This window comes from Calidris pugnax, unplaced genomic scaffold (assembly GCF_001431845.1).
Source record: "Calidris pugnax isolate Ruff unplaced genomic scaffold, ASM143184v1 scaffold639, whole genome shotgun sequence".
Lineage (NCBI taxonomy): Eukaryota > Metazoa > Chordata > Aves > Charadriiformes > Scolopacidae > Calidris > Calidris pugnax.
In genome coordinates, this window is record NW_015091443.1 from 259,783 (window position 1) to 275,582 (window position 15,800).

The window sequence follows — 15,800 nt, forward strand, 5'->3', positions numbered from 1 at the left end:
CCTCGGCAACTCACCTTACAGAATACCAGCATCTGGGTGTCTTGATTAATATACTGTTTAACAGCATGAAACAAAATAGAACCATTGAAAATGGGCTAGGAGGAAAGGAAATATTCATCTGCAATTGCTGGGAGAGTTTGGGAGGCAAAATACTCCCAAAGCAGGAGGAGGGAAAAAAAGAGATCTAGCAGTTTGTGAAACTAAAATGAATCTGACGAGGCTTTTGCTGGAGCCAACCAAAGCCAACCCACCCAACACAGCACCACAGCACGGAACAGACCCGGATTTCACCACTGCCAGGGGCTCAGGGATGCAGCCCAGGACACAGCCCTCCAACTGCTCACACCACGGCCCCTGGAGCCCGGGCTTTACTGGGTCTCTCATCCTTCCTCTCCTAAAGATCAGAGCTAATTGTAGTCTTAAATAGACTACGCAATAAAGGAAGCTCTCATCTTTGGGTAAGCGGAATCAAACTATTTTTGAGCGCTGAAATTGTTCTGCTAAATTTATACTCAGAGCATTAGATAAAATATTAAACCTCCCAGGGCTAAGAAGCCTTTTGCTGGGTACCTGCTGCGTGAGCGTCACCCACCAAACCTCCGGCTGCAGGAATGGGAAACGCATCATCCCGGCAATGAACTCCACCCAGAGCTGGAATCCGTAACCCTGCTGCCAGGGGAAATCTCATTGACTACTTGGCATCGAGGCAGCGCTCTTCCCCACAGCCTGCAGGCACGAGGGATTTACTCTCTGCCTCCAAAAGGGCCAAAATGCAGCAGGATCCAGCCACGAGATGGGTCCCGGGGGCAGGCGCTGGCCCCAGCCCCTCTCAGCTCGGTGCGAGGGACCCCGTACTCACCTCTGCGTCCCGGCGGGGGCTCGGGGGCAGGAGCTCTGCAGGGGGGGCTCTCTCTGGGTTTGTCTGGGCTTGGGAGATATAATACGAAAAGAAAGGAGCGGAGCAGATGCGGGGCTCCCGCTGGAGGGGTGGCCTGTGTTTCCATGGGGCTGGCTGCCCCCACATCCACACGGTCGGGAAGAAAAGGCTGCACTTTGCTCACTTGGAAAGAAAGTACAGTCGAGCTGAACTAAAAATACAATGCACCCCCCCCTTCAACTATGTGCAGTCATAAGCTTAAAATAACCCGATTTTAAACAGCTAATGGGATCCAGATGTATTACATGAAAAACTTCTAGCGAAAGTCATTAAAACTCGTTTTGAGCAGCAGAGAAATGTTTCCTGTTAATGCAGTGCCCTTCCTTGCTCCAGGTATGTGTTTGCCAGAACAAGAATGGGAACTCGACCCTGAATTCCTATCAAAACAACATCAAACTTAAAAGCAAGACAACCATTTCCAAAGAAGTTCTCCCTCACATGACCGTTCCTTGCTAAAATGAAGGAAGGAATAATGCCCCAAAATACTGTCCAATTGCAGCTGCCCAGAGCTCCCCTCCTGCGCCGACCCTGGGGAAAGCTGAAACTCAGACTGCTGGGATGGGGATCCCACACTCCGTGAGCCAAATGCTGTTTTATAAACATAAAAAAAAATAATCAACTGCTTGCTGCATATAGAGACTGGGGTGTACCTTGCAGGGGCAGTGCTGAGAAACTGGAGTCCTCACCAAGGCTGTGTCTCATCCATCTCCAGGCTCCATGATCCCACCCGAGCTCGTTCTCTACTCCCCTTCTCTCCCCATTCAAGGCTCTCTCAGGGTAAGTTTATTCATATGTGATTTCTTGGTTACACCGGGAAGTTCCTCCCCTCCAGGAAAGGACATCAATTAAATATTAACAAACACCTTAAGAAAGAGAAGAGGAAAGACACAGCGCTGCAGCTCTAGGGAATCCCATCAGCACTGTAAACAGTTCCAACACCATCTCTGCCATAAAGCCCTATCAGCCACCCAGATCTCCTGGCTCACAAGCCCCAGAACTACCTAAATGTCTGGTTTCAGCCCCAGCACGGGGAGGGCACACAACCAGGCTCATTATTGGCAGCACCTGGAGGAACACCAGCCCGAGACCCACTGCAGAGGGGCTGTGCAAAGGCAGTGAGCAGTGCCCAGCCCCACGGGCTCAGAACATAACTGTCATAGCTCGAAACAGAGAGGGAGGAGGATGCACTGCCCCACAAGGGAAAAATCTTGTTATGGGGATGGTTTTATGTGATGATAGAAAAGTGGAGAGGAAAGTCTACATTAGGCAAGGGAAGACTGAAAAATCTTCCTCTGAGTACACCAGTGTAAAATTGCTTTGAAAAAGGCCAATATCTTATGCTCTCAAACCAGAAAAGCTTCTAGCACTGACATTCAGCAGTCAGTTTTGATGTGAGCAAGACCCAGCTGATATCATTCACGTTCCTGATGTCCTTCTGCTACTCAGCTTGAACACAGCTCCTGCTCCGAGGGGCCTCGGAGGCGACCCTTGTTGTTCCCTCAGGTGTTCTCTCTCCGGGTGATGTGCAACACCCCGAGAACAACTGTTGTTTCAATAGGCTGTTCCTTGAGTTCGAGTCCTTTGCAAAGAGAATTTCCAGCCTATGAAACAGGGGTGGAGGTGAGGAGCTGCAGGTCAGGCCATGCTGTAGTGCAGGGACACACACGAGGGCAGAAGCAGCAGCGTGTCTCCTCTCCCTCACTTTTCAGGCATCGCGATCAAAGAAAGGAGCATGAGAGGTATTTCTGCTTCAGACGTGTGAAGAAGGAGAGAGATGAGTTGTGCAAGAGTACGCCCACTCAGCAGGTTCAGGCCTGCGAGAGGAAACATGGGCAGGTCAGGGCCCCCTCCGGCGCAGCGAGCGCTCGGCAGCTCGACAGACACGGCCACCCAGCGCCGGCATCCTGTGCACGCCAGAGACGGGTGCAGGGAGCCTTCTCCTGCCTCAAACTCACAGACAAGGAGGGGAACTCAAGCACAGCATCAATGAGGCACCAGGGAAACACAAATTTTGGTTGTGATTAACTCTTCCTGATTCACTCCGTACGGGAACCATCGCTCAGGAACAGCAGGATCCGCAAGTGGAACTAATCGTCAACAGCGCCGGCAGCTCACACCCCAGACCCATTCTCATTAACTTGCAAACCTACAGTAAAATTACCCGAGAAATGTCAAATCTTGCATCGGGCACACCGGGGGTGGGAGCAGGGGCTGCAGCAGCGCAGCCAGAGCTGCGGATCCCGAGGCTCCCAGCTGGAACCAGGGAAAGCACCAACACTCACAGTTCTGCTGGAAAACAACCTGCAGGGACACCTCCCACCAGACCAGGCAAGGGGGGAACTGAAGCACAGCATCAATGAGGCACCAGGGAAACACAAATTTTGGTTGTGATTAACTCTTCCTGATTCACTCCGTACGGGAACCATCGCTCAGGAACAGCAGGATCCGCAAGTGGAACTAATCGTCAACAGCACCGGCAGCTCACACCCCAGACCCATTCTCATTAACTTGCAAACCTACAGTAAAATTACCCGAGAAATGTCAAATCTTGCATCGGGCACACCGGGGGTGGGAGCAGGGGCTGCAGCAGCGCAGCCAGAGCTGCGGATCCCGAGGCTCCCAGCTGGAACCAGGGAAAGCACCAACACTCACAGTTCTGCTGGAAAACAACCTGCAGGGACACCTCCCACCACACCAGGCTGCTCCAAGCCCCCTCCAACCTGCCCTTGAACCCCTCCAGGGATGGGGCAGCCACAGCTTCTCGGGGCAACCTGGGCCAGGCTCTCACCACCCTCAGCATGAACAATTTCTCCCCGATAATCTCAATAATTCCCCAACACTTCATTCCCAGCAGCAGCTGAAGAGATCCTGCTGCTGGTAAAAGACACTTCCCCAGACGGACAAACAGACAACCAGGCTCCAAAGTTAAAGTCTGGTGAGTAAAAAGGTCTTTAAAAGCAGACTTTGCTGGGCAGCCTGTGCTACAGCCCCCCCTCCCATTGTCTCCCATGGCACCCAGGCACTTCATTTTAAAAGATCTCATTTCCCACAAGTGATGGCAACACGAGCAAATCCGACCGGTGAGAAAAACGTTGCCAAGAAAGCAGAGGGGGAAGTGCAGGTCATTAGGGAGCCACTCATTAGCCCCTCGGCCAGCCCCAGGTAATGGCGTTACCCATCGGAAACAGGGAGCAGGGAAATGCTGCTGCTGGAGGAGAGGCGAAGGAAGCAATTAAAATACAAAATGTACTCTATATATTGCTGTGTCCTTCACGGGGTGACGACCAAGCTGGCAGCAATGACCGCACGGGAGAACCCTGCTGCTACTGGTGCCCAAAACACCCAACGGCAGGGACGTGGCCAGGGCTCATTTGACACGCAAAGCAGAGGAGAAAGGCTGGTTCCTGAGCAGCAGGTTGAGCCTAGGGCAGCGCTGCCCAGGCAGGGCTTTGAGAATACATTATCCATTTTCTAAAATCTGTATTTCATATTAAATAAATAAATAACGTTTTTATCCTCCGTTGGACGTTTTGGGTCGCTCGGGGCAAACACTGTACAATACCCACCAGCGGTTCGGAAGCTTCCTCTCACCCTGCATTTCAATAGTGGGTCTCTATTTATATACAGAAATAGTTTATACAGGGTTGGACAGGAAATTCAACCAAATTCAGTGTGCTTCTGACAAACACCACCCCGTGGCCGTGTCCCACAGAGACACATCATTTGCATGGAGCGGGCGCTGCTGCCGAAGCTGGAGGTGCCGGGGGCAGCATGAAACTCTCGGCCGCCCAAAATACCCCTCGCTCGAGGGAAACACACAGAGCTGTCTCTCAGGGGTGGCAGGTTCTGCCCCAAAAGAGATAGTGTGATTGCTCCTCAGCGTGGTGCTCACAGGCAGAAGCCATTTTACAGCATGAGACAGGTCCTCAGCTGGCAGAAGAGGCACTGAGGTGCCAAGGGCCACAGACCCGGAGATCTTCCACCCCTCATTCTCACAGCTGGAATTCCTGCCGCGCTGTCCCAGCGAGTGGCCCTCAAGCCTCTCTGATGACCTGGCAGTGATGATGCACGACTCCCTCGCAGCTTTCCAGGGACCCACAGGAACACCCCAGGCTGGCAGGGACCTCCAAAGACCACCTGGAGGTCAGACGGGATCACCCAGCACATGGTCCAACTGCATCTTGAGAGCTTCCAGCAATGGGGACCCCACCACGTCCCCGCGGAGGTTGTTCCAGTGGATGACTGTTCTTAATGTAAAAAAATGTCTTTCTTATGTTGAAATAAAAATATTCCTGGTACAACTTGTACTCGCTGCCCCTTGTCTTCTCCATGTGGCTCCTTGTGGAGGGAAGTGTGCTGTTTCCCAGTTTGTATTCTGTGTTTCCTACAGCAGAGCTCAGCAGAGCAGCAGGTCCCACAACACCTCTTTCCTAGGGAGGAAAGGCACCCGGCATGTGCTGCTGTGGTAGAAACTGAACATGGCATTGCACATGGGGCTAAAAGGTGAAGTCACGGAGATGTTGTCTGACATGGAATGACAGAACGAACTGCAAAAATCCATAAGGAAGTCAGAGAGGCTGAGCCCAGCCGGGGAAGCCCATCCACAAAGCAGCTCCTGCCCACACAGGGCTCCCCTTCGTGTACCCACGTATCCCGGGTGACAGGAGGTGGGACACAGAATCATTTAGGTTGGAGAACACCCTTAAAACCACTGAGTCCAACTATTAACGCAGCACTGCCCAAACCCCCACTGACCCATGTCCCTCAGAACCACGTCTGCGTGGCTTCTAAACTCCTCCAGGGATGGTGACTCCACCATGTCCCTGGGCAGCCTCTGCCAAGGCTTAATAACCCTTTTGGGGAAGAGATTTTCCCCTATATCCATCCTAAACATCCCCTGGAGACACTTGAGGCTGTTTCCTCTTGTCCCATGGCCTGTTCCGTGGGAGAAGAGACCGACCTCCCCTGGGAGGTCTACACCCTCCTTTTGGGGAGTTGTAGAGAGCGCACTCACAGAGTCCTCCCCTACACCATATCCCTCAGCACTGCATCTAAACGTCCCTTAAACACATCCAGGGATGGTGACTCCACCCCCTCCCTGGGCAGCCTGTTCCAATGACCCACTACTCTTTCAGTGAAAAATTCCTTCTTAATGTTCAATCTAAACCTACCCTGAAGGTCCTGCAGAAAACGGATCTGATGTTTCTCAGGGAGCCTGAGGATTTCTAGCTGCTGAGGACAATCAGTGCATGGGAATTCGTGCAAAAAATACTTCTACTGCAGATTTTAAGTTTATAACCCATTTTCTACATGTCTAAACCACCTCTCAAAGGCAGAGCCACCGGAAGTGCCTGTGACCACAGCCTAATAACTGTGCCTCACGCAGCATTACCAAATAATATAGTGCTTGCTGTGAAGTGTAATGGAAATACAACCTGGCGACGGCTAGGGGAGGCTGCACAGCCCACTGTGACACACTGCAGCTCGCTCCAGTTCTGGATTCACTGACACACCAGCCTAAACAGAAGATACAGTAACCTAAATAGAGGAAAAAGGAACGGTTTTGGCCTCATGTCTGCAGATTCCTCAGCAAATTGCATAATGTGGGGAAACAGCTTCCTCCTGAGTCACGAGCGTGAGCAGGAATTGGCTGTATTTAGAAAAGCTGATATTTCTACCAAATCTTTAGCAGGAAGAAACACAATGACATAACCCAAACACAATTCTTTTTTTAAATTATTTTTTGTTTGGCAGCTGTTGCAGACGGGCAGCAGCAAAGTGCTGTCTGAAGGCAGAGTGGCAATCAGCCCCCGGGGTTAATTACGGGAGCTGATCACACCCTCCAACCCTGAGCTGCTACTTCCCTGCGGCCGGACTCCCAAGGTTTTCCTCTACACTGAGAGAAAATCCACAAAATTTCAGGTACAGAACAGTCTTTTAGTTCCTATTCCTGTTTTCCTGGGCCATTGACAGTGAACACAGTGTAGAAGTTTAATTACTCCCGTTATTTTCCTTCACCGCCCTATTTAAGGAGAGTTTATGGTGATATCCTGTTGTGACCTTCCTAAAACCTTCTCATCTATTTTCAGTAAATGACATTTTGCCAAATATAGTTATTTTTCATGTTGAAGACTAATCTGTAATCCCCCACGAGGGACCCACCAGCGCACGTCTGCTGTATAAAAAGGCAAGACAAGTTGGTGGTTGGCTAATACAGAAAGACTATGGATAATCTGGCCCAGTATGTTTCCCCCTTTTGCCTCAAAGTTCCCTTTACCATCTGATATTTTTTCCCCTTTCTAGCACAGCAACCCCAGGCTGGGTTTTGCTGCAGGAGAGACCTGTTGCTGCGGGGGCTCTGGCAGGAGGTGTCAGTTCCTGAAGCCAAACAAGATCCTTCTCTTTCAGGACGACTCGGAATAGAACTAGTACACCAGGGACATGGCACAAATTATACGAAAATCCAATTTTGACAGCTATTTTCATTGCCAGAAGCCATGAAGTCTGGGCAGCTCTACACTGGAACCAAATGCATTTATTTACACTGATTGTTGTTCTGTCCAGTCCCCCAAGCCTTGCAGCTGCCTGCAGGAACCCCATGGAGCTCTACGTGGTTCACAGCCAGACACCACGAGGACAGAGGAGATCAGTGACCCCGAGCTCAGAACCAGCCCCAGGGCACACGCAGACAGTGACACCGAGCACACACAGGTGACACCTGGACTTCACCTTCACAGAGCGCATTACAACACACTACAAGTTGTCCTACAAAGTCAATTGGTGAAATGGTGGTAAAAGCAGCCGGAGTGGGGCATTTCCACTGAGTTTCAGGATGATTTAAACCAACACAGAACCCAAGGAGCCTCGGCAGCATCTTACAGGTGCTGTACCCACACAAAGCTGGGGTTTTAGCACCAGCCTCCAAAGACAAGAGCCCAGTAGCTGCTTCAGGGCCGAAGAGGAGGTGTCTGTCACCTCTGATGGGCACAGAGGGACCCCGCCAGAAACACACCAGCTTCATCTCCTGAAGTAACACCCACCTCCGGGAACAGCCGCCTCTTACCTTGCAGGGGAAGGGCTCGGAGCTGCTCCATGAACATCACTGCTGCTGCTGGAGCCCTGGAAGCGGGGCTGCTCCCGGCTCCCTCCGGCACAGAGCTGCGGGATGCGACGCCCGGGGCTCGATTTTAAACTTCGGGGCTGGTTTTTAAACTTCTCCCCCCGCGCTCCTGATTGGTGCCGCAAGCGGCCCATGTGGGTCTGCAAACGCACACAGGTTTCACTCCTTTCTAAAAATCAAAGTGTCAGTTTGGCTGCTGTCAGGGCACTTTACTTTTGTACATATAAGGAAGTGGCTGTTGATGTTATCTGAAGGCACTTCCTGGTTTATATGCAGATGAGCAAAAATAATGTCACGTTAAGCGAAATTTCAGGCGCAAAGAGCTCTCCAGCCCAAGGCTCTGAGCAGAGTAACACCAGCACAGCCTGTCTGCTCCCCATCTGCCCCAGCCTGCATTCACTCCCTTGATTTTTATCAGAATTCCATATTCTCACGATAAAAACCATCCTCCCCAGTCCTTGCCAAAAAAGAGAGGCTGCACTAACGCTCCTTCCTACCGAGGCTCTGGGGATCTCGAATTCCAGGGGGCTGGGTGGCTGCCGACAGCCCCATCCCAAACAGCACACAGGTGGAAACACGGCCAGCAGCCCAGCAATGCCAACCATAATTCTGGCTGAGTTTGGGCTGGTCTTGAATTTAAGTGACTAGGGATTTTTTACTTTATGTTTTTTTTTAATGAGGAAGGAGGCTTTTGTGTGTTTCAGGCAGGCAGAGCCAGCCCAGGAAGCGGCCGTGTAGGAGTGCTGCATTCCAGAGCTGCACTGCTCACCACCAAAGGAATCCTCCTAATTGGAAATTAATGCTCTTCTGGTTACTTTAAAGCAGAGCAAACAAACGCACCGACTGAAAGCAAAGCCTGTTTCCACTTAGAAACTCTTCTCTCTTGTAGAGGGAAACAGCAGCAAAGGGCACGGCGGTACCAAGGAGGAGAAGGGCCAGCAGCATCCCATGTCCCCTGGTCCCCCAGGGGCCAGGACTGTCCCTGCCAGGAGGTTCTGCCACTGCCACCCATTCCCCGGAACCAGAACCAGGTCACCCAGTAACCAGGTTACCAGTCCCAGTTTACCCAGTAACCAGGTTACCAGTCCCAGGTCCCGAGATGAGCCACAGTTGGGGGGGGGCTGAAGCCCTTTGCACTTTCTACTTTCATGACAGCTTTCACTCCCTGGATGTCACACACGAGTCCGGTTTTATACACAGCAAGGTCATGAAACTTCAGGTTTTACTGGAGGAAACCAAAAGAATCTTTTCAGATGCACAAAGTAAATTAAATACTAAAAGTGAAAGAAAGTTTTCTTCCCCGTGGACTTCACAGCTCAGCTCTTTTCTGTATGTGTCTGAGACTGTCAGCTCTGATACTGGTCTGTGCCCGGAGAAATCAGCGCAGAGAAGTGTGGGTCACACTTACACAATTACTGTCCCTGAAATAACAGCGAGTTACAGCGTGTCACCTACGAGATGCCTTACAAATATCAGAATTTAAAAATGCTTCAAGCAAAGATTTTTTAACCATTTATCATCACAGTACCTTATTTTATCTCATTAACCAGTTTGGGATGATTTAATGTTGGTGTAAAGTTATGTTATGGCCAAGAAACGGCGCTGGGAAGATAAACCAGGTGTTGCGTTTAGTGACAGAAGAGTGAGAGCTACCACAGGAAAATTAAGTCATGAGACCTAGAAGTAGGAAAGTCCAATTTGCAGTATGTTTATGGCCTGGCACCGGCTGATTTGAATGTCTGCAGAGAGGGAGGCTGCACAAATCTGTCCTGCAGCTGGGGCAGCGGCTTCGCCCCCGTGTGTTCCCACCCGTCCCCTAAAGCAGGGGTTCCAGCTGCAGCCTTTCGCGCCCTCGGAGCAGCTCTGGTGCTGCTTCTCCCCTCCAATGTGAAAAGCAGGGACAGAACAATCTTTGTAACTCCTCCAGTTACTCGTTTAATTTGTATGAAATTAGTATTAAAAGCTACAGTTCAAAACCAAAATCAAGAACCAAGCGCCTCCGCTGAGTGGCGAAGACACCAGGATACAATCAGAGTGAAATCCACTATTTTCTCTTCTTGCACTACCAAAACCATTCTTCTGTAGAAAATCCAGAATGTGGGTATCCTCAAAACGCTGCTGAACCATCCGGCTTCAGCAACCACCCAGGAACAGGAGGGAGCACAAACCAGCACGCCCCTGGATTAGCTGAGCTTGTAAACGCTGTCACATTCACTAGTCGAGTACCCAAAGGCTGCCCGGGTTTTGAGGGAAAGGAGTCCAAGGACAGAAAAGGGTGCAGTGGCTCAAGCCAGACCCTACAGGAGCCATCAGTTCACGTAACAGCTTTAACCCCAGAGCCCCCCTGCTCATTCCCAGTCAGCGCCGCAGCCAAAGGCATCGAAGAGGCCTCTTGTCTTCATAAGGCACCAGATGTAATGGAAAATAACCCTAAAGTGCTTCACAGACACAGAGCATGTTAAAATCACTGCTCCTGAAATGGAAAATTACCTTTCCTTTTCCATCTGCTTTTCTTCCCATCCTTGTTAGCGCACCCGTCGCTGCTGCTGCTGCTGCTGCTGCAGTTCTCGGAGCTCTGGGAGTCGGACTGGGCATCGCTGCTCTCCTCCGAGCCGTCCGAGAGCTCCTTCAGCCCGTCCGGGACGTCCTTCTGCAGAGGGGAGGGACGGACAGGGTCACCCACTCACAGCACACCCTCCAACTAACACCATGCTGCAGAGTAGCGCGTTTATTTACCCAGCACTGTGTGGATATTTTTATGCTGCAATGTCAGAACTGCTCAGCCTCTGGCTTCTGAAACACTCTTCTGTGAGTTCATATAAAATATTAACCCTCTTTTGTGGCACAGCACCCTCGCTGTCACTCAGCAGAGACACCCATCCTCACGCTGTACCCGTCTCTGCCACCCCCAATCACCCACTCCAACATGCTGACAAAAACCACTCCATTGCTGAATTCCCCAACAGAAGTTATGAACAGCTCAGTCCCACCGTCCCAGGCAGCGTTATTTTCCCAAATTCCCCCTGGCAGGGCCTGGCCTGTGGCACAGGTGCTCCTGAGAGCACCCCCGGGGTGTTTCTGCCCCAGGGCTGGGTGTGGGTTCTCCACACTCGCACCTCACTGACATTGGCTCCATCACACCTAAACCCAGAGTGCCCTCTAGTGACCATCCCGCCATCAGAACCTCCCCTACGCTGCACATTAGTGCTAATTGGCGACAACAAATTGTTTTCTGCTTCAGCTCTGGTCCTTAACGTCACCGCTGTCCCACCACCCAAAACCGCCCGGGACATCTCACAGAGGCTGAGCCCAGGGGGGCAGGACAGTGGCTGGAGGCACCAGCTCATCCCCACCCGAGACTGGCCACTCTCCAGACACTGGGACAGGCTGCCCAGGGACCTGCTGGAGTCCCCATCCCTGGAAGGATTTAAAAGCTCTGGTCCTTAACGTCACCGCTGTCCCACCACCCAAAACCGCCCGGGACATCTCACAGAGGCTGAGCCCAGGGGGGCAGGACAGTGGCTGGAGGCACCAGCTCATCCCCCCCTGAGACCGGCCACTCTCCAGACACTGGGACAGGCTGCCCAGGGACCTGCTGGAGTCCCCATCCCTGGAAGGATTTAAAAGCCAGGCAGATGTGGTGCTGAGGGACATGGGTCAGTGGTGGGTTGGGCAGTGTTGGGTTGACGGTTGGACTTGATGGTCTGAATCTCCTCATAGACACTATTATTTCTCTCCATCGAGCATGGAGTGAGACAAGGAAAGCGGTTCCAGTAGAGACCCCTACACTGGAGGGGTCTGTGTAAGGACAGGAATCCCATCTTACGGCACAGCCTTCAGAGGAAAAGTTATAGAAAATCAAGAACAGTGTGAGCTGGCTTCCTTCTAGCAGTATAGCTGGGGAAAAAGGTTTCAAATAAAGATTATTTTTAAAGATGTTAATCAGTTAAATGAAGGAATCCACATTTTTTCCCCTACAAACGTTCTCTGCTATCAATAGACTGAGGATAAGGGAAATTTTCATTTCTAGATACAAGTTGAGATTGGTGAAGATGAAGTTATCCTTTTTGGGCTAAAGTGTTATTACAATTTTAACTACTCTTATTTCTCTTATTTCACAGCAAACTACACTGCTGTGAGTAAAACCAGCGCCTTCAGCTGTATTTCAGCAGAAGCACAAAGATTCAGTGTCTGCATCTGGAGGGCAAGTTGATGCTACAACTCACAGCGTTGAAGAATAGTTCCCTCTTCAGGATTATCCTAATCCAGTGGATTTTTAAATAGATTAAAGTCAATTCAAACGGAATTCCCCAGCCAAGAGACTCACCTTCAGGGTGTAGACTCCCATGCGCCCCGGGACCTTATAGAAGATGCCCTCTTCCCCTCGGGAGTTGGTGTGGAGCATGGCATTCAGGCAGGCCAGAGGAGATGTCCCACTGGAACCAGAAACACAGGGTTAACGGCATCCGAAGGGACCTGCTCAGTGTTCTCCTCCTGCCAGGACACAGCCCGGCCCCTGGCCCCACCGACACGCATGCAGAGGCGGAGAGAGTCCGGATCCAACTTCTACTCTCCAGGAGAATACAAGTTGAAGCTGCCGGAACAAGCACCAGTGAAACCAGCCCGTGGATCCACACCCACACTCCAGCCCCGGATAAAAAAATCAAACAGAGAAGCCCCCACGTTCAAGCTCTCCAATAGCTTTTTTCAGAACATCAAGGTGGTCACACGTTTTCAAAGCTCCAGATATTCAACGTTGCTCATCTGAAACTCAGCAGATTCGGTGTGAGCTAACAGCTGACTGCGGAGCTAGTTAAAATTGGGGTTTTTTTCTTTAAGAGAACCCAGAGCACGCTGAAATGAGTGTTGTGGGATAAATAACAGAAGCCAATTGTGTAATTTTCCCTGAAAAGTGTGGAGATCTCTGATCCCAGCCAGAGAACCGAGACAGAAGATCCATCTCTTCACCGGTGCTGGTGAGGGTTTCTCTGTTTGGTTTTTCCAACCCGTCCCGCTGCAGCAGAAGCAAAATCAGGTGGACACGGCTGGGCAGGAGACTCCTGCTCCCACTGCAGGGCCAGGCTCATCACACCCTCCAGGAAATAGGTGGTTTTGGTGATAAAGCACATTGGAATCAAGCACAACCCCTAGACAGCAGCTGTGAGATGGAGTCTCTGCCCCCCACTGCCCTGCCACCCAGGCTGGAACCAGAACCATCGAATTCAAACCTAAATTTGTGACCGATCCACTGAAATCCCCGAGCAGGAGAGGCAGCTGTTTGTCTATGAACATTCAAACAAATCCCACCAAAAGCAGGGAAAATCCCCCAGGAGGGAAGGGGAATGGAGGGGAGGAGGCGTGGAGCCCTTGGGCGATGCCAGCAGAGCACACGCACTCCCAGCTCTGCCCCAGAGAGGAAAACCAGCCCAGCTGAACTTCCCACTCCTGGTACCAGGAGAAGGAAATGTCCTGGAACAGGTCTGGTCTCCTCCACCCCAGCGTGTCCAAGGTAATGGACAGGAGACCGTACAAGGAACACTGGCCAGAAAGGGCAGCTCAGGAATCACAGCAGAAATTCCATCAGGAAAGGAGGGATAGGATTTATGTCACTTCACCTAATCCCAGCTCTGCTGACCATTAACAAGACCTGGTCCCCGTCAGAGGGACCTCCATTGGCAGGGAACCATCCCGGTCCCCCTGCCCACAGCACCTCAGACCGGGATCCCACAGGTTCCTCACTCCTCCAGTTGAGAAATGGGTTTAGAGAAGTCCTCGAGTTCTGGGGAGCTCTGTAGTCGTGGCTGGGACACCCCAGGGCTCAGGCACAAGCCTGGGCAGCAGAGATGCCACCAGGAGAGAGCTCCCTGGGGCTGCAGCCCACAGTCAGAGCAAAATGGAGTTCTGGGGAGCTCCGTGGTCGTGGCTGGGACACCCCAGGGCTCAGGCACAAGCCTGGGCAGCAGAGATGCCACCAGCAGAGAGCTCCCTGGGGCTGCAGCCCACAGTCAGAGCAAAACACCTCCTTCAAACCCATGTTATTCCAAGCAAAGGGCCAGAAAACAGCCTCTAGAGCATCCTTGTGCTGCAGGATCTCATGCTCCCTGAGTTTTTGCCAGCGTAATGGAGCAACCCGGTGTGGTGGGAGGTGTCCCTGCCCAGGGCAAGGGGTTGGGATGGGCTTTAAAAGTCCCTTCCCACCCAAACCATTCAGTGATTCTATGATATGACAGAGAAACCACTATCAGCATCTCACTTTGATCCCCGCCAAGAGTACATGCCTGTCTTCAGACATCTCGGTTGATAATCCAGCCAAAATCCCTACCCCTGAAGAAAAGCTTTTCCTAAACACATCTGCACACACCAGACCACCTGTCTCCATCACCTCCTTGACTGACCCCACCAAAATCAGCTCTCGACTCATCGTTCCTGCTGCTCCCATGGCTTTTCCATGCCCCTTCCCCATTGCTGAGGGAAACATGAACACCATGGCTGGAAGCCACTCTTCCCACAGCAGCTTCACCACGGCCACGCACTAACTTTACAAGACCTTCACAGTCCTCTTCTCCAGAAAGCCCCAGGGTCTCCCTGGGAGCCGTAATTCAGTGTGATTTCCTACAGCAACCCCAATTCTTTTCCAAAGGCTCCCCGGGGTACAGCCTTCCCCTCTTCTCCTCCTTGCTCCCGGGGGCATTTCTGCTCGTGAATACTTTGCACGAACCCAACACAAGGATATTTCAGGCCCGGCTGTACCTGAAATATAAACAATATCCCTGTCCTTCTCCCAGCAGCGTTTACCATCATTCCTCTTATCGCTGCATCTAGAAAATTCCCATTTTATGCCTCTTTCCAGGTCACTGATAGCGTGTTGGAGAGCAGTGGGAGCTCTGGGGCAGTCTGGCACCTCCGGGGCTTCCACCAAACCCACCCCACTGTTTAACTGCTCACCCACTAGTCCTGCATCCTTTTTCTCTCACGTTTCCTCATCTATAGATCCGTGTCTTCCTCTACAGGCTCTTCTAAGAAAGCTGGCACTAACGTAACGCTATTCGAGCCTTTCACAAAGCTTATTACAAAAATGATAGAAGCTAAAATTCAGTCAACAAGCCCTGCCTAACTTTAAAAAAAAAAAAAAAAAAAGGGGGGGGAGGGTGGTATTAATTTGGATCTAAGATGTGTGGTCTTCATGAGGTGCTATGTTCTTTCTGCCTCCATGAGCGACTGATCCAGACCTTGATTTGACCTACAAACCTCCAACGTTTTCTTCTACTAATTGAGTTTGTGACGTCCTTATCTGGGATAAGCAGTGGGTTCAACTCCAAACTCAGTTTCATGGCCCCCAGCTAGAAGGCTTTTATAAATAAACAAATGGACTTGAATCAAGCAGCTTTATCTAGACAGGGCACGTTTAGGATTTTACCGAACGGCTGGGGTTTCCCCCACGAACCAGACGTGATGTTTTGTTAAAACATTATGTCACACCCTGAATTTTTACAGCTTAGAGATCCAGTGCTCATTCCAGTAAGTTTTTCAACCCAGATAAATATTTTTACATCACATGTGCTAACAAATAGGGTAAAAACCATATTATTTCCCATTCAGCTTATGCATTATTGAGACAGGATAAGAATTCCTGACTGGCAGGTTTGGGAAGAGCTGCTCAGGGGTTCCCAGCTCACAGGAGCTCCCACTAAAGTGAAAAAAAAAATCCTAAGTCTCTTTGTAAGAGTTTAGAAGAAGGAAAGG

At 51.1% G+C, this 15,800-nt stretch overlaps 1 protein-coding gene across 1 annotated transcript in view; it reads right to left on the reverse strand.

Moving 5' to 3' along the window:
• The window catches only part of ASXL2 (additional sex combs like 2, transcriptional regulator), a 75,799-nt gene that overhangs the window by 32,633 nt on the left and 27,366 nt on the right, over window positions 1-15,800 (reverse strand). The window contains exons 4-5 of the mRNA XM_014961567.1: window positions 12,385-12,493; window positions 10,548-10,707 (exon numbers count right to left, since the gene is read on the reverse strand). Of these exons, the coding sequence (XP_014817053.1) occupies window positions 10,548-10,707; window positions 12,385-12,493 (269 nt within the window). The remainder of the gene's footprint in view (window positions 1-10,547; window positions 10,708-12,384; window positions 12,494-15,800) is intronic.